General features: G+C 44.1%; 1 protein-coding gene across 4 annotated transcripts in view; it reads left to right on the top strand.

The window, feature by feature from the left end:
* Positions 1-17,091, top strand: part of Exph5 (exophilin 5) — a 72,489-nt gene extending 55,398 nt beyond the window's left edge. For 3 of the 4 annotated variants that reach the window (XM_075965896.1, XM_075965898.1, XM_075965897.1), the window contains 2 exons: positions 3,781-3,916; positions 8,406-17,091. In XM_075965896.1, the coding sequence (XP_075822011.1) occupies positions 3,781-3,916; positions 8,406-13,633 (5,364 nt within the window). In that variant the 3' untranslated portion in view covers positions 13,634-17,091. Of the gene's footprint in view, positions 1-3,780; positions 3,917-4,607; positions 4,756-8,405 lie in introns of those variants that run through there. The other variant, XM_075965899.1, reaches the window with a different exon arrangement.
* Positions 17,092-18,927: the final 1,836 nt, after the last annotated feature.

Here is an 18,927-nt window from a genome sequence, read left to right as displayed (position 1 = left end):
TCCGCACACAAATTTTTAAAAACAGTTTTGGGAAGTTCAGAAGGAGAAACTATTGCTGGGATGGGGGTCACCTTGAATTTGGCAGTAATCACCCCTTGCAGACTGCGTGTTGTGTTGGTGTTCATGGTACAAATAAGAATGCATTGCCACTTCCAGGGTCTGACTCACCTGTCTGAATCCTTGCTTAGGAGAGTGACATTTTTTGGTAGGGAGGAGCGAAAGAGAGCTCGTGTCAGCAGAAGTGAAGAGAGACCAGCTTTGGACATGACGCTGTGCTGTGGAATGCCAGAGGTGTCGAGAGAAGGACGGCAGGAATGAGCTCTGCTTGAGAGCGTTGGAAACAGGCTCCTGGGGGGGAGTAAAGCCTGGACTTTGGAGGACGGTAGCCGTTTCTAAGAGAAAAGGTTGAGAAAGAACGAAAATCAAGGATACGGGGACAAAGGTCAAGAAGTCCGTGATATTTGGGACACTGCGTCAGAGCTTGGAGCACAGGGAATCTGGACAGAGGGGGAAAAGGCTTACGTCAAAAGCTGAGAAAGCACCTTGACATGATTTTACTGTAAAGAGGAGTTTGAGCTTCACACTCTTAGCGAAGAAGGGGAAATAAACGTCTCGTTTCATGGCGACCGTGCAGTAAGGAGGACAAGACTGAGCCCCAACCGAGGGCCAATGTCCGTCTGGTCTGCGTCACGAAGGACTGCAGCTGCTCCCAAGGTACCGTGGGACCTGTGTTTCATTGATGAAAATTCCTGCTACCTGGATACAGCATTGTGATAGACCAAGAACTGCGGGATTCTTCCAGGAGCAGAGAGATTCAGTAGCGTTCTAAAGTCCAACAGCCTGGGGACGAATCCTCACCCCACTGCAGTGGGACCTAAGCAAACGGCAAGGCCTCTTGAAACTTCAGTTTTCTGAAGTCGGGGACAATAGTAGCACCAACTTTGTGGGACTATTAAAATACCGAGAAGTATCCCACTCAAAGTCCTTAAAGTAATGGCGTTGACAGTCAGCGTTCACTTGCTTCTGGTTAAGGCAACAACTACAGACAATCTCACTTACCGCTCAAATAAAGAGTCTGGAGAGCGAAGGTGACGCTTAGTCCTCTTTATGCCGGGTACCAACCACTGACCGGCTTCCGAGTTAATGCTGCATATTACTAGTAAAATCTTGGGGTTCTTCTTAGTCATTCAATTCACATCTCTCTACCGGAAGTAGCACGGATGTGTTGAGTGTGTAGCGTTGGTCCTGATGAGAAGAACCTGGTCCCCAGATAGAGGAACCTTCCAGCCTCCAGAGGCTCATCTCTCACTTGAGCCCCCAGCTCACATATTTTCCATTTCACTAAAAGTTTTTGTTATGCAGAATCATGATCCAGGAGGCCACAGGCCTGTACGCTGCTCTGCATAGAGGAAATCTGAAGTTTGCTTGGGTGTTAAATGGTTAAGAGGTAATGATGCTTGGTGACCTTTATCCAGGAAGCCTACACCAAGTATCAAAACTATAGGTTTGGGAATAATGGATGTATAGCACCTATAACAAGTTATTATTAAAATGAGACGCGAGTCAGTGTTGTGGTACACACTTCTAATCACTGGAGAGACAGAGACAGGAAAAGTGCTCCGAAGTTGAGGCCAGCCTGGTGGGCTACCTAGTCAGTTCCAAGTCAGCCTGGGCTACTGAGACCCTGTCTCAAAACAACAAAACAAAACTAGAAAGTTACAGAGCCACAGAAGAGTACAAAAGAGAAGCCTCTTCATACTCTAGGGATAAAAAACTCATTTTAACCATTTTTTTCAAGTAATCAACTTTCAGTTCTCTTCTGTCTAATGGGTGTCTATAGGTTCTGTTTGTTTACTTTAGGTTTTTATATTAGTGTGATAGGCTATATCCAGGAATGAATAAATTATCATGGGAGTATTGTTTCTTTATTAGTCAGCCCCCTTTGTGGGTCGTCACTTACGCCTGTAAAGCTACAAACACAAACCGGGCGGTGGTGGCGCACGCCTTTAATCCCAGCACTCGGGAGGCAGAGGCAGGCGGATCTCTGTGAGTTCGAGGCCAGCCTGGTCTAAAAGAGCTAGTTCCAGGACAGGAACAAAAAAAAAAAAAAGCAGCTACGGAGAAACCCTGTCTTGAAAATTCAAAAAAAAAGAAAAAAGAAAAAAAAGCTACAAACACAAATTCATGAGATTTGGAACAAGGGAGGCGTGAGGGTGCAAGAGGACCCTGACTTTCAGCCTATGGTGAAGGAATTTAAAAATCAAGGTCTTGGCAAGGTTAGGCCTTTGGCCTCGGCTTTAAAGACAAGATGAGATGTGCTGTGAGGTGGAGAGGGGAGTCTAGAGAGCAGAGGGACTCAAAAGCCCAGGATGGGACAGCAGAGTGAGCTGGAGATACAGGGACAAGAACCATAGCTGCTGGTCCTGCTCAGGGACCCCAACAGCCAGGCGGAGCTGAGGCAGGGGCCTGGAAATGCAGGCCGGGTTCTCGCACAGGACAGTGAAGGAGTGGCGTGGGTGATTGTCCCAGCGTTAAAAAGACAAACTAAGGTTGTAAATAAGACAGTGATTGAACCTGATAGCAGCATGAACACTTGCTAGTTGTTTGTTTGTTTTAAGGAATATAACTTTAGCTTTACATCTGTCTCCTAAATCCTTTCAAAGGAGCAGTAATTTAAAAAGATAGGCAAGATCTTACCTTTCAATGCCTTCATTTCAGAACTACTGAATCTGCTCAGGGTGGGAGGGGCTTGGGGGGGTCTCCATTCTTCTTGTCTTCCTCTTAAAATATAATCTGATTTGTTTTAAAAATTAACATGACTGTGATGAATTCCAGTCTGGCATCTCCATACTTTACTTTGTTTTGACCCTCATCCCCTGCTCGCTCACGGCCTCTTTTCCCTGTCCTCTGCCCTCTGATCCCTTTCCTCCCTTCTATTTTCATGTCATGTGTATTCAATCCCTCTCTTTGTTTCTTCTGTTCTGTTATTCAGAATAGCCTCTGGACAGAAACACTATCTTTTCCAAAGCCCTTTGAGTTCGCAAAACTCAAGGTCCACCTAGATGACGGCTAAGCTGCTTTTGATAGAAAATGCAGAGTTAGGAAATCCAAAGTCCCAGCCATTGGCGCCATGGAGACAGTATTCCCAACTTGAGAAAGGTTAATTTCCTGGTTGCCAGGAATCACCCTCCTCCTGTAAGGCCTGTTGAATTCTGTAGGAGTCTGCCTTAACACTGTTATTAAAAGAAAGAACATACATTGAATTATGTATAGGAGGTTATACATATGAATGTATGTGCAGTGACTGTATATATGAATGTGTGTAGGATAGTGTATTGCAAAGGAATATATAGGGGAGTGGACATATGGGCATATATAGGGAATATGCATATAGGGGCACGTATAGGGGATAATGCACGTGAGGGTGTGTGTGGGAGACCATGCCTAGGAGGATATGTATAGAGAAGTGTGCATATGACAATATGTATAAGGGAACATACATGTGAGTGTGTGCATAGTCGACTATACATACGTGTGCGTGTGTAGGATAATGTATGTGTGAATATCTATCTAGGAAAGCAAGCATATGAGGGTATGTGTAAGGGAGTTCCTGCTCCATTGGAAACGGCAAAAATAAGAAAACACTAAATTGAGACATAAATAGTCAGAAAATTAATCAGCATTTCCTAGACTAGAACCATTGATATTTTTAGGGGGAACATATGACTATTTTAGCTAGAGAAGATGTGAAATCTCATATTTTTATTTTAAAATTGACAGGCAAAAATATACAATTCGCCGGTTGGAAATCAGCCAGTTGCCAGTGTGTTTGTCCCTAAGCCAGCCATCATGAGGGAGGAGAGTGGCGTACCTCCACCCTGGGATTCTTCCCTGCTGGAGACTGAGCTTTTTCAAGGTAAGTTCACACATCAGATCTCCCTGGGAACACCAGGAACCACAGAGGCAAATGCTAACGATAGTTCTTACTAAAATGGTCTAAACAAATCAAGGCCTGAACTTAGTTTCTGAAGCCCCTTGCTTACTTCATCTGAAGTGGGTTTCATTAGATCCTATGAACCGAAACCTTGAAAAACCTTGTGGTTTAAATATAATCCAAGCAGATATTCTGAGATCAAAGACTGGCAGACATACAGGCTGATAATAATGTTTAATGTTTTACCTCAGGTCAAAAAGAAATGCCTCTATACAGCTTTCTCTGAAGAGTTTTTTATTGTCCCTGATTGGGGGGGGGGCATATGTGCACTGTGACGAAATCCAGCAGTCGTTAAACAATTCACCTGCACTGACCTGGATTCCAGGAGGACGTAATGCAAATGAATCTCATTATGAATATCATGGTCCACCTTCCACAGGTTATCCTGTAACACCATAAGACCTCCATTTGAAAGGGAAGTCCACGGTCATTCAGGGAAGTGAGAAAGGATATTCAGTTTAGAGCTAGAACTCTCCCTGCTCCCTACCCTGGCAGGAGACTAGTGGCAATCTTGAGAGCCTTAGGCTAGGCTCTCTATGGAAGGACATCCTGGGGCAAGAAGGGCAGGGACCAGGGAGAAATCTCTTCTAAATGAAGCGTTTGTTTGAAGAGGACGGCTCCTAGCAGGGGTGTCTGAAAATAAAGGTGGGAGGCAGAGGACTGATTTCTCCGGCCTCTGAAGGAGTGAGAAAAAGAGTTAATGTGAAATTCTGAACGACTTCGAATGGGTGGATTTTGTTATGGCCCAGGAATGAAGAGTGGTGAGTGTTCCCGGCAGGAGCCCAGATAGCAGAATCTCTTGTGTTTTCTCTTCTAAATGTGTTTTGTTCTGTAGTCAACGTAAAATGGGGGGAGGGGGGTGGTGTATAAACAGCAAAACAGAGAATTTTATTATTTGTTTTAGACTGTCATTTTGTCTTGTTGACCGTGTCCTTTGCTTCACAGAAGCTTTTCAGTTTCAGGAGGTCCCATTTATTAATTGTTTTTCTCAGTGTCTGTGCTGCTGGGGTTATATTTAGGAAGTGGTCTCCTGTATACTTCCCACTTTCTCTTCTATAAGGTTCAGTGTGGCTGGTTTTATGTTGAGGTCTTTGATCCACTTGGACTTGAGTTTTGTGCATGGTGATAGATATGGGTCTATTTTCATTCTTCTATATGTTGATATCCAGTTATGCCAGCACCATTTGTTAAATATGCTTTCTTTTTTCCATTTGATATTTTTTTTTGCTTCTTTGTCAAAAATCAGGTGTTCAAAGGAGTGTAGATTAATATCCGGGTCTTCTATTTGGTTCCATTGATCTTCCTGTCTGTTCTTATGCCAATGTAGGGCTGTTTTCACTGATTTTATTAACTCTACAGAGTTTTGTTTTCTTCTTTTCCCCTGCCTTATAATCTGACATAGCTTTATAATTTTATGTGGGTTATTTCAGTGATAGGAATCATTTAGAATCCCTTCCTCAAACTGGGCCTTTAATCCCAGTACTTGGCAGAGGCGGCAGATCTCTGTGAGTTTGGTGTCAGCCTGGTCTACAAGAGCTAGTTCCAGGACAGGCTCCAAAGCTACAGAGAAACCCTGTCTCAAAAAACCAAAAAGAAAAAAAATGATCCCCTCCTCATTAGATCTTAGCGGTCAAGATGAGTCCTGTCTGTGAGCTCAAGAGCACTTACAGAGAAATCCAGAACAGAAAGGAACAGATCCCTCTGGTCCCTGCCCAGATGTGATCTGTACATTACTTATACATTGCTACTGTACACATGCAGATGCTGACATGCCTTGCTCTCCACGATTTTTTTAGTTAAAAAACAAAACAAGAAAACTTTAAATAGCAAATAAGATAACTAATGTGGGTCATGTATATCATTTCAGAAGGAAATAATTCTGTAGACACAGATTCACAGCACTTTGGAAAATGGTTATTTCTGTGTCAGATATGATTTTTATTAACGAATGTTTCATCAATAAATAGATAATCGATTATATTCATCATAAACTATATATGATAATAATGTCTATTATAAGACAAGTCTTAGAAAAATCTAAAAGCTTTAAGGAGAGTGCAGTTATTTTATAATCCTAACAGTTTAATGGAGGAAAAGGTTTACTATGCCTGAAGTGGCCGAGGTGATGCACGGTGACTTGTCTAAAGTCCCAGACTAAGATACATCAGTCACGCACACAGTCTGGCCTTGGCCTCCATCCTTCATATTATAAGGAGGTCGCTGGGCCCTGGCTTGGATCACCTTGTCCTAAGGTAAAAGTCAGCACTGTTTGACAACAGCAGCTTCGCCTCCTCATGAAGCTGTGTCTCATTGGCAGGGCTCAGACCTTTTCTGCATTAAGACTCAGGAGAAGTCTGGGTCCAAATCACTGCACTAAATGACCTGGGCCTTTACTTGATTTCTCTCATCCTCACTTATAAAGCAAAAATAGTAAAAATAGTTTAAGAAGCCCTGTAAGGATCTATAAGTATTTATTAATTGATGTTATGTGCCTGGGAAGTGCTGTGTTACAATAGTTTCCGGGGAAAACAATCTACAGTTAACATGTCATTTAATAATATTGTGTAAAACTTTAAATCACACACATTGTCCAAATTTATCCAACTTTTTGTATATTACGTGGTAATAAACCTTTGCCTGTAATTGTTTTCTTAACAAGACAACTGAGAAATCATATACTGTTTACAGGTTTCTTTTATTGTAGTCTTATGATATGACCAAGGGTTGGACTATTACAGCAACCCGATGATATAAAAGAAAGAGAGAAGCATGATTAATAACCCCAGCTTGCCTAGTAATTCAGTGGCAAGCCCATATTGCAATCTGCGATATTCTCTTCTGTTACTAACCCACGCCACACAGAGTAAACACACCAAATACACAGAGGGAAACTGGTTAGAATTCGTTAGGACAGATCTAACTGTGTGTATGTGTGTGCACACATAGGCATGTGTAGGAAGGTTTGTGTATATGCAAGTGTGTTCATTTGCATGTGGAGGCCAGAGGTCAAGTTTGTGTGTGATTCCTCAGGAGCTATCCACCTTGTTTTGTGTGTTATATTCATGTATGTTTGGTGGATACACACTGTCAACACTGTCCTCCTAACTGCCTCTCTACTTTTTTATTTACAGATGAATGTATTAGGGGTGTGTGTGCATATTTGCATGTATGTGAGTGCAGCATCAGAGTTTGTGCATACATGTGCACATGTATGGAGAGGCCCAGATTGGCAATGGATATTCCTTGATCGTTCTTCACTTTATGTATTAAGGTAGTGCATAGAAGCAAGTGTGCCATTATTCACATGAAGAGGTCAAAGGGCAACTCTCAGACGTCGTTTCTCTCCACCTTTTTAAAGCCGGGTCTCGCTTGCTGTTTCTGTCATTGCATAGCATAGTCCATGGTAGCTGGTCCACAAGGTTTTTGGCCCATTCTCCTCTCCACTTCCCATCTTGCTGCAGGGGTCCTGGCCACTCCTGTAGGTGTGTACCACCACATCCAGCTTTTTAAATGTCGGTTCTGGGGTCTGCGGTCATTAGAATTTTGTAACTGCTGAGCCATCTACCTCAGCTTCCACTGTGTTTTTTGTGACAGGGTCTCTCACTGAACCTGGAGCTCACGAATTTGGCTCCAGGAACCCCCATCTTTGTCTCCCTGGCAATGGGATTACAGGCACAGGTCATCACGCCTGGCCTTTTACACAGGCACTCAGGAGCTAAACTCAAACTTTCATGCTTGTGTGGCAAACACACTACTGTCTGAGCCACTAATCATAGCGATCCCTGTCTTCCTGGGACCTGGACTTTGCTGATTAGGTTAGGCTGACTGGCCAGCAAGTTTCAAGGACTCATCTGTTTCCGCGCCCCCCACACACCCACCCACTACTACAGGGTTTATAAATCCATGCCACTATTCTGGTTTCTTTACATGAGTTCTGTTTTCTTTACATGAGTTCTGGGGATCAAATCCAGGTCCTCAGGCTTGTACAGCAAACATTTTACTGACTGGGTTATCTCCTCAGCCCCCAAATATAGCTTTATATCCTTAACAGTATATGAAAAGAAAAAGAAAGAAAATTGCAGTGCACTCTTGTAAAAATCAGATTGTCATTAAAACATACTCAAGATTAATGCTATATTACCCAGATGGTGGTGGCGCACACCTTCAATACCAGCACTTAAGAGACAGAAGCTGGCAGATCTGAGTTCAAGGTCAGTCTGGTTTATAGAGTGAGTTCCAGAGCATCCAGAGCTATACAGAGACACCCTGTCATGAAAAAACAAAGAGAAAAAAAGAGATTAATATAGTATTTATGATAACAAAATGATTTTTAGAAAGGGGTACTCCAATGACTCTAATTATTATAAAACTACAAAATCATATACAAAAATTCATTCACATTCTCCTTTAGTTTTAGATGATTTGGAAAGCAAGCTGGCCCAGGAACAATCTGCAGGCTCAGTGAGTACCAGAGCACCATTCAACTACGGATCAAGAACCCAGCTCAAACATTCTCACTTGAGCAGGAACGAGCATAGTCACAGCACGGGAAGGCACCAAAACTACCACAGCGAAACTTCCAATATGTCCATCTATGACATCCTGAGACCAGGAGCTCCTAGAGAAGGTTTCAAAACCTTTTCTCCTAGGACAAAGACAATTTATGACATGTACAGGACCAGGGAGCCCAGAGTCTTAAAAGAGGACTTCATGCAAAAGAATACATTTGGTAGCACATCACTATGCTTTGACAGCCGGCAGCGGTCAGCTTCACCGGCCACAGGGCGTTTTACTGCCAGGAGTTTACACTTTCCAGCCGCTACTCAAAACAAGAACAGTTTTACACCAGTAAGGCACCAGCAAAGCCCCAAAAGAACTCCTTTGTCATCCATCATATGGAATAGGTCAGATTCTTCTAGACACAGACTGAATCCGGAGGAGTCCGGGGCACCGTCGCCAATGGACATCGACCCTGCTGACCAGTACGTGGCTCCAAGGTGTTCTCAGGAGAGTAGGAGGTATGAGTTGTACCATTCACAGACTGCTTACCGAAGCATCCCTCTGAATGCCCCCATGGATAACGTAATGAGTCCTGACACATTGGAGGACTCAGAGAATATGCCCCTCTACCATCAGAATAACCCATTCGCAAGGTCTTTCCTCAGCAGTACCTTCAGACAGAGTGGAGAGCAGAGATTTGGACAGAATTCCTTTTGGAGCCAACAGGAGGAATATTCTTTCTGGTCTGACACACAGCAGAGCAGGCAGCCGTTCCCTCCAGACAGGGACTTTGAAATGATTTCTGTTGAAGTAAACAGGGCACCATCTGTTTACAGCCACCGTGTCCCATCTCCACCCTGGAAGCCACATTCTCCTGGCTATGGAACATATGTCTTCAGAGGTCAAGAGGATCCACACTGCTGGAGATCTGATCTTCAGACGTCTCCTCTGGAGAGCATGGACACATCGCATGTCAATGAGAACCAATTTCCACCCCGGTTTTTCAAACCGGATGGTTTTTCCATGACTGATCCAAGCTGCCACATCCACTCTTCCAGCCTGGACTGTCAGCAAGGCCACTGTCCTGGAGACGTAGCTGTGGATGAGGAGTCCCATTTGTTTGGCAAGGCTCAGACTCTAGTGTCCTCATTCAGAACTTCCTTCCCCCTGATTCCTGATGACAGAAGGGATTCTCGGAGTCCCAGCTTCCAAAATTCCACAGTTACTTTGGAGAAAATGGTCTCTATTAAGCCAGACTCTCTTCCAGTAAGAAACTGTACAGAAGTCGCTGTGTCTGGTAGCCATTCGACTGAATCGCTGGCTCTTACCGAAACCCAGCCCAACATCCCAGCCACAGAAATGAACACTGAGAAAGATATGAACAAATCTATTTCAGACGGTGAACGGCTAAACAAGATGGGCCAGAAAAACAAGGCAAGTGGATTACCCCAACCTCATTCACAGACAACGATCTCTAATGATTTACCTCATTCTCAAAATGCCCACTCCCAAGACTCAGCCGAAAGCGACAGGTTTGTCTTTAATAAATCTACCACAGTAGGTTCCATAAAGTCGCCCAGGGTCTTTTCCAGAAAAGGCACTCCCCAAATGCACACGTCACTAAGAGATAAATCCAAGGACTTGGACAAAGATCAAGGTTTTCCTAGAAACAGGAAACTTGACTCAGCAGCCTCCCCGACTTCCATCCAAGAACATAAAAAGTCGCCGTCTCTACCCAGCCCAAATCAAAGTTGTCACCAGACAACAAAAAGTAATGAAGACAGCCCGGGCATCATTAAAAATCCTGCTACCCAAAAGGCAGAGTCCCCAGAGCAGCCTGCTGTTCTAGATCTTGAGCAACAACGTCCTTCCTCTCATCCTACCAATGGCAGCAAGCTGGCCGCCAGGCACAGTATCTCACATGATGCTTCCGGTGCATCCCAAGATTCCTTACCGTTGAGCGATTCGTTCCTCGATGCTCTCTTCATTCCTTCTACTACAGCGCTCTCCAGGAGGCTTTCTGACCAAGATCCATCTCAAGAAGAAAGAGAAGAAAAAGACAAGGCTGCGAAGAACCAAAATCCGTTGGCTGTCAATTCCACAGATAGCCAAGAGAGTCACGACGGGCCTGCTCTTCTGCACAATGCTGTCCACTGTGACCCGTACTCTCCCTTCAGAAACGGGAGAGGGACGGGACGAGTAAGACGCCACGTGTCCTATATTGAGGAGCTGGCCAAGACAGAGAATAGAGCAGCACCCAGAAGTGAAGGCCGTAGCCTCACTGGGGACCAAAGTAGTGTCAAAGTCCCTGAGCTCAGCACAGTCTACTGCACCTTGCCAAGAAAACCAGCCAGCTTTCTCATACCCAGCAGGCAGCAGGAAAGTAAGATAACAGCGGCTTCAATTAGGAACGGGCCACTTCCATTCCAAATGAAAAATAAAGTGAGTGTTCCACCTGGGGAGAGCGCATCTGACAAACCCAGTTCTCCTAAGTCAGTGAGCGATGCTTCCAGTTCCATCATGGGCATGCCCGAAGCCACCAAGAAGATGACAGACAGGAAAGCCATTAGATCTGCTTCTGTTAGGAAAGGGCCCCTTCCTTTCCTCATCAAGAGGGCGGTATCATGTCCTTCGGGGGAGGCATGTACCTTGACTGACAGTGGTGAAAGAGCAAAGTCACCGGTCCTGGACGTGGATGCTTCCTCTGCAATGCCCAGGCCTCGGGGGAGAATCTTCAGTTCTCTCGAAGGTGACCCATCATCTCGAGAGAGTACTTTCTCTGAAAGACACAACCGAAAGGAACTTGCTCAAGATGACGAGGCACCTGTCCCTGGGATGAGCTCGCTCACCCTTTCAAACCAAACCCCCAAGCCGCTGTCTGCAGACGCGTCAGGAAAAGCATTACATAAGTTTAAGACAACCAGCATGTTCTCCGTTTCTGGTGACGAAGAGAATGTGAAATGTCTTGAGGTGGTTTCAGTATATTATACTCTACCAAGGAAACCCAGCAAAAAGTTCTGCAGCCTCCTTCAGCAGTATGCGCAAGGTACAGATTCACTTCGAGATGCTTTTCAGGGAGAGACGAAAGCATTGCCTAGTGCTTTAGAAGGCGATGAGCCAAGTGGTCCCGCACAAGTGCAGTCAGAAATACCTCCACTGCAAGACCTAAGGAAGCAGGCTGACTCCGCCCCACGCTGTCTTTCTCACAGCAATGAAAAGAAGACTGTCTCCCAATTACCACATAGGGAGGCTTCCGAATCTTCCTTAGAGGAAATGGCTTCTGTGGGGCCTGATGTCCCTCTTCATAAAGGAGAACCTAAGACCAAAGAGATTTCCCCAGGTAGCTTAGCTAAAACAGCCGTGGATGACTCACTAAGCAGGAAAAAGAGAGAGGGGACATTGCTAAAACAGATCGTACAGAGCCCATTACTGCCTCAGGAAAAAGGTGCTGGAGAAGGAAACGCTAAAAATCTACAGCCTTCTAAAGGAGGAGATAGTGCGCCCCCTGGTCTCCCAGGCCACTCAGAAGCTATTGTTGAGAATTCCCAAACCAGAAGAAATTCTGGAGCCTGTGCAGGGGGCATAGCCACCAGATTAACAGGAAGTGGATGGTATCCTCAGAGAGATCACACGACTGTAGTCGTAAACGACAGTTCTAGTGGGTCACAGCCTAGGGAAGCCAGGGGGACAACTGGAGACTGCCAAAACCTGACTGATAAAATGCTCCCTGACTCAGAAAGCCAAGCCTTTGTTCCAACCCCAGCATTGCATAAGCTGCAGTTGATTGAAGAGGCTCAGTCAGGGGGAACAGATCTGCAGTTGGAACCCAGATGGGCAGGAAGTCAGGAAACAAACACAGCAGAGGTGAGGAAGGTTAAAGATGAAACACCAAAGTTGGCATGGGATCAAACTTTACTTCCTGGAGGAAATAAAACCAACACGGGTGACCAAGAAACAAAAGAAAACAGATACTCAGTTAAACACGGATTGGCAGCCATGTCTAAAGCAAGCAGAAAAATCCCAGCTAAGGAAATGAGTCCCAGAAGACACATAGCCACTATTTTCTCCCAAAGTGAAAGCCAGTCTGGCTATAGGAGGTTATCTCTTTGTAGATCAGAGGACAGCCCACTGTCCCCTGAACCTATTGTAAAATCCACCGAGTCCACAGATGAAAGCAGCCTGATGAACGTGGACCCATCAGAGACCTCGCTCCAAGCTTCTGCGGTACCCTACCCAGAACCTCCCTGTCAGCCCTACAGCCAGAGGCCTGCTAACATTTCACAACCACATCACAATGAGCCAAACAGTATCTTAGAAACACCATCAAAGAATGAAGACTCTAAAGCCCAGATTTCGGGAGAGTCGGGAGCCCCAACTCAGCTCACGCTTACCAGCCCCAGAGAACGAAGCGCTAACCCTCAGCAAAGGTTGAGTCCCCCTTCTCCCCTGGAATCTGCACAGAAATCTACGGTAAAGCTGTCCCATTGTCAGCTGCGCCCCTGGAGTGCCCCATCTGCAGAGTCAGAACCTGAGCCTCACCTCTATAGGTCAAAGAGTTTAAAAAACTTCAGCGTGCACGGTGACCGGCTGAGCACAAGTCACCCGCCCAAGGCCAGGGGGCGCCACTTTTCTGAGAACACTTCCATTGACCACGCTCTCAGCCAGCTGTCCCTTGACGATGACTCCTCCCACAGCAGGGCTTACAGCCGAAGGTTCAAATCTTTTTCTGAACTTCCTACCTCTGATGAAGGCGAAAGTTGGGCTTTGTATAACAATAGGACTAGATCGGGTCCCAAGTCTACCTCCTCCATTTCCAGGCCTATTGACTACGGGATTTTTGGGAAAGAGCAGCAGCTGGCTTTCTTGGAGAATGTCAAGCGGTCACTCACACAGGGAAGACTGTGGAAGCCAAGTTTTCTTAAGAACCCTGGCTTCCTCAAGGATGATGTACTCCATGCTTCCAACCTGTCGCAGTCCGAGCTGTTGGATTCTGGTGGTGGGTCACCCGAAGATGGCTCATTTCCAAGTGAACCACTTAACATCTACGAGGAGGACCCAGTGGACTCGGACTGGGACACAGACACAACCACCGATGATGAGTACTACCTGGACGAGAAGGAGAAGGAATCGGAACTGTGAGACTGAGAGACTCTGTGTAATATACTCGATTTTTGGCTTTTAACCAAAAATATCATTATAGTGAGTCTAGATTTATAGACAGGTAGATCTGGTTTGGCCAGTGTCTGCACCATTCTTTTCTTTTCCATATATATGTATTTTTCTTCTGAATTCTAAGAACAATGATTGCTGGTTTTGAGGGATTTTGTTTGTTTCTCCTGATATTTTCTCCTGGTGCGTTTGAACTTAGCCTTCTTACTTCTTCCCCCAACCCTATCTCTGAGCCACTTTCCAGTCCTGGCTCTATCTTCCTCATCGCTGTTTTTATGTCTCTTACACTTAATAGTTTGGGCACATGTTAAAACTTGTTCCTTGTTAATTACTGAGCACAGTTGCAAAACCGTACTGCCCCCCTCTGTCCACAGCCTGAATTCAAGATATCAAACATAAGCAAGGGGAAGGGGTCGTCAGGAAGAATACTGTCCTTGCACGCACACTGTGTTCATACAGTGCCCACACAGGCTCTGGAGGGCATCGGAGCCAGGAATGGGAGTAACAGAGGGTTAGGGGTCATACAGGTGCTGGGAATCAAACCTGGGTCCTCTGCAAGAGCTGCAATTGCTCTTAACCGCTGAGCTCTCTCTCCAGCCACAAGATAAAGGGGATTGATTGTCCTGAGAGCATCTCTGCACTTCAGCAGTGGCGTCTTGACACACATGTCTAGAGAACATTTGGAGGTTAAAAATGAACAGTTAGTCCCTAGTGCCTTCAGGAATCTCTCTGAAGTCATTCGTGGTGATTGGCTGACAAGTTTTCATCAGGCCTAGCACTTGAGTGAAGCCAAGCGATGCAGGCAGTGGCTTGGCCACAGAGACACCGCTAAGAGACGGAGAGGAGCAGACAGCACATTACTGCGCCAGCTTTGTGGCTGTTCTCTCCCCAGCTGATTTCCCCCATCTCTCCAGCCACGTGCATTTCTCACTTCCTTGTTTTCAGTCCAGACTGGGGCTTATTAAGCTTTTCTCACTGAAATTCTTCACCACTTTTACATGCCCTCAGGTATACATATATAAAATAGGTGTGCAAGTCTAACATTCACTGATAACTCAAATTTATTTTAAAGCAGTTCTCTGACTTACACACAGATTTATCATTTGTTTAAGATAAAAACAAAGATATGCTAATGAGATCGCTACAATGCAGCACAAGGACATTCTACTGTTACCCACAGGCTGGGGCATAAAGTAGTAACACGCCTTTGGTGTCTGTCATTGCCTTTGTATATGAGCAGAAATCTCTGCATGTGCAATAGAAGCATTGGAGTTCATGATAAAATAATATCACATTCCCCTTCCCTTCCCTTCCTCTACCTCTCTCCCCAGACTCTTCAAGGTGTACATGCTGTGTGCTTGAACCAGCGCTGCCCTGACGTCACACCCTGGCTGAGCATTGCAGGAGGAATGTTTAATTTCAAATTAATTTTTGTCCAGTGCGCGTTCAGAAGCCTTTTACTGTTGCCATGCTCCTCAACTGCACACTTAGTTAGACAACCCCATATAGAGTGAGGACCCATGGTTTAAGAAGCTTTGGGCTAGGACACTTCTGATCGGGCATTTAGTGGGGATCTTAGACAAATCCTTAAAATGCTAGGTCAGATGTAATATCTGGGAAGCACTTGGCTTCTCTGCTGAACCACCTACTAAACTCTCAGGAACACCTAACTCAGCACTCCTAATTTATTTTAAATATTTGTGATACCTATTACTAATTTGATTACTAATTTGGCTTCCTACCTCTTTAGTTGCCCCCTAGACACCCGGGGCTGTCTCTCCTTGTAATTCAAGGTCTACAGATGAGCTAGACCTGTAGGCAGCATGGGATCCCGGGTTGCAATACAGGGATGGATTTTGTCTTGTTTTATGGCTGTTTTATGACATACTTTTATTTCCCACTGTTCATCCAGATGAACTGAATAAGGGTAGGTGTTGGCAAAAGCGTACAAAGATCTGGCACTGGCATGAATGCAAGGAAGATCTGTATGATTATTGCCCTTATAATCAATCATTCTGAAAGCCTAATGACAGAGCTCAAAGCTAGTGAAGGGGACTCCCTAATACGGACACTTTTCCTTAAACCTGTCCGCTCAGACTTCGAGCTCTAGCCGATTTAAAGCTCACTTGTTCTTAGCTCATTCAAACTTGAATGGTACAGAGTCACATTCAATTTCTTGTTTGATGATGTATGCTTGTGCATATGCCTTTCCTCTTTTGCTATTTATCTGGTTATTTAAGTAAAACTCATATATCATGACTTTTTGTATGTAATTTTAAGATAGTCCAAGATATTTTAACATAAACACCCTTGGGTTTTTTTTAATGATCACCATGAGATGCTGTTTCAATAAATATTGTGTGTCTACATGTTTGCTACAAAAGGTGACGCGAAGTTAACTTGCTCTTCACCGAGGCGAGGCTCTGGTGAGGGACGGCAGGGGAAGAATGGACAGTACTTTGGGGCGCAGACTCTCCAGGATAGGGTCTGTTATCCATACTGAATCCACTGCTTCTCTGCACTGTGTGAGGGTCCCTGCTGCCAGGCGAGGAATCAGGGAAACAGTGGACTTCGCAAAAGCAGAACAGCAAGCACCTTTACTGTTTATAGCTCCATGCAGCACTTCATTAAGGAAGTGTGGCAGATATTGTCTTTGTGTTGTAATACGTAAACCGCTTGTTTTTAATGCTCATTTTGGGCGTAGCCATGGTAACTTTAACAACAGTCATTTTATATTGTTTTTTTTTCTAAAATACGTAATGATTATTAAACTTTCTTGTAAATGGAGTAAAACACTAATGAATCAATACTAATAAGTGCCTAGGAAATTATCAGCTTGCTTCAATGTTAGGCTAACACAGCTATAGATATTGTGTTAAATTCACTTAAAATGGGGTTTAATAAGATTGCTTTTTAGATACCACCCTTCTGAATGGCTTATTCTAACATCGTAAACACATTGGTCTTAATAAAATGCTAATTGCTACTCACATGAGTTTGGTTAAGAAGCTTGAAAAGAGAGACTATTTTGTACGTGAGATAAAGATGAGGCACGACGGCGCTGAGAGAAGCCTTCTTAGGTTGTGGAAAAGATGACAGTCAAATGGAAAATCACACCTCCGTGAAACAAGTTACTTTACTGAATGCCGGTGTGTTCAAACAGGCCTTACTGTTTAGAGTTTGCTGTAGAATATCCTAGCTAACTGTACAGTATAAATATGTAAATATTTTACTTTGCGAGTTCGCATTACTACTTGTGACTGATATTCTGTTCTGAAACAATAACCCACAATAAGCACTTTTGTCAAAACTGTCCAATAATCATGTTTTTATTTCCTCAACTCTGTTTCCAAAGTATGGAATATGTCAGGAGGTGAAATTTTAAAACAATGCTTGTGTTGAAATAAACAACCTGAACAGACACACTATGCTTGTTTATCTGTTGTATTTGCACTTCTGAAGATGGAACCTACATGCTAGGTAAGCGCTCCGCCACTGAGCCACAGACTCAACCCCAAATTTACTGTTAGTCTTGGTTTTATTTCCTATCCTCAGATTACTTTTTAATTTTTTATGTGTATGGGTGTTTCACCTGCCTGTTTGTATACCACATACATGCCTGGTGTCCGCAGAGGCCAGAAGAAGGCATCAGATCCCCTAGAACTGGAGTAATGTGTTGTGGATGCTGGGAATCAAACCTGGGTCCTTTGGAGGAACAGCAGTGCTCTTAACTGCTGAGCTATCTCTCTAGTCCCTCGAAAGATGATTTTTTTTAGTGTGAAATTTTCACGAAAAAAACTAAGATACCAGGGGAGATGTGCCCAATCTTTCTGATTATTGGGAGAGATTTGCAATAATTTAAATACAAATAATAATTTAAAAACAAAAAGGGTGGTTGCTTCTCTCTCTTCATATACACCCAAAGTAGTCAACCAGCTTTGAGATATAAATTTCATTTATTATTAGATTTATTTATTTTCCGTGTGAGTGGGTTGCCTGAATGCATGTATGTGCACCATATGTATGCACAGTGCCCACCAAGGCCAGAAGAGGACATCAGATCCCTGGAACTGGTATCAGGTGGCTGTGAGCTGTCATGTGGATGCTGGGAATCAATCGGTGTCCTCTGCAAGAATAAGTGCTCTTAACCACTCAGCCATTTCTCTGGTCCTGATATCCATTTTTAATTACTGTCAAGTAAATGAGTTTAAAGATTTCTCGCTAATCCCTCTAGTCTATCTTCGGTATTAATTATAACAATCTTTTCTAGGAAAACCCAATGCCTTTTCTTCATCAACACATGTACACACATGTATACATATGTAGAGATGAATAAATACACATGTATAATGGTGATTATACTTTTAAGTAGAACTATATATCCATGGGTATGCATATTTGTGGGAAGTACATATAATTATATTTATGTAACTATAATAAACTACTAGATATTTTCAAAATATTAGCTGTCCAGAAGAATATTTAATGTTGCTTTTTTTAAAAGAAAAAATGGCAATTTTACTTGATTTAATGACTTTTTTTTTTTGTTTTTCAAGACAGGGTTTCTCTGTGGCTTTGGAGCCTGTCCTGGAATTAGCTCTGTAGACCAGGCTGGTCTCGAACTCACAGAGATCCGCCTGCCTCTGCCTCCCAAGTGCTGGGATTAAAGGCGTGCGCCACCATTGCCCGGCTTTAATGACATTTTTAATCAGTGTTGATTGGCTGACTGGTTGCAGTGATGGGAATCAATTCCTTGATGGTTCCCCTCAAACAACTGTCACCTCAAGTGATATATATATATATATGATAGATAGATATATATATATGATATATATATATCATATATATATATCATATGGCCTGAGAATATATACATATGTCGCTATCACCCAAATACCCCCAGCTCACTTCTCTGCGAAATTAAGTCCAATTTTGGCAGAATGTGAACAAAATGTGTTCAGGCTTAAATTTGGTTTAAAGCCAAAATTGGACTTTAAACATTCTTTACGCAGAGAAGTGAGCCAGGGGTTGTAAAAAAGAAGGAAAAATAGCCAACATGAGCGAACTGGGAGTGGAGGGGAGAGAATGTTCTTTCTAGCCCCTGAGCCTGAGGAGTGGGGCCAACCTGGCTGCCCATCCTACCTCCCCAAAGTGGCAGGGAGAGAAGGGGCCTGACTCTGGAGAAGCTTGCCCACACAGGGCACGAGAAGGCCCAGCCACTGCCTGCTGGTGCCCAAGTGCCCTGCTCCTTGCTCCTTCCAAAT

This window comes from Microtus pennsylvanicus, chromosome 3 (genome assembly GCF_037038515.1).
Source record: "Microtus pennsylvanicus isolate mMicPen1 chromosome 3, mMicPen1.hap1, whole genome shotgun sequence".
Lineage (NCBI taxonomy): Eukaryota > Metazoa > Chordata > Mammalia > Rodentia > Cricetidae > Microtus > Microtus pennsylvanicus.
Note: the sequence above shows the minus strand (reverse complement) of the source record. Positions and strands in the feature narration are given on the sequence as shown.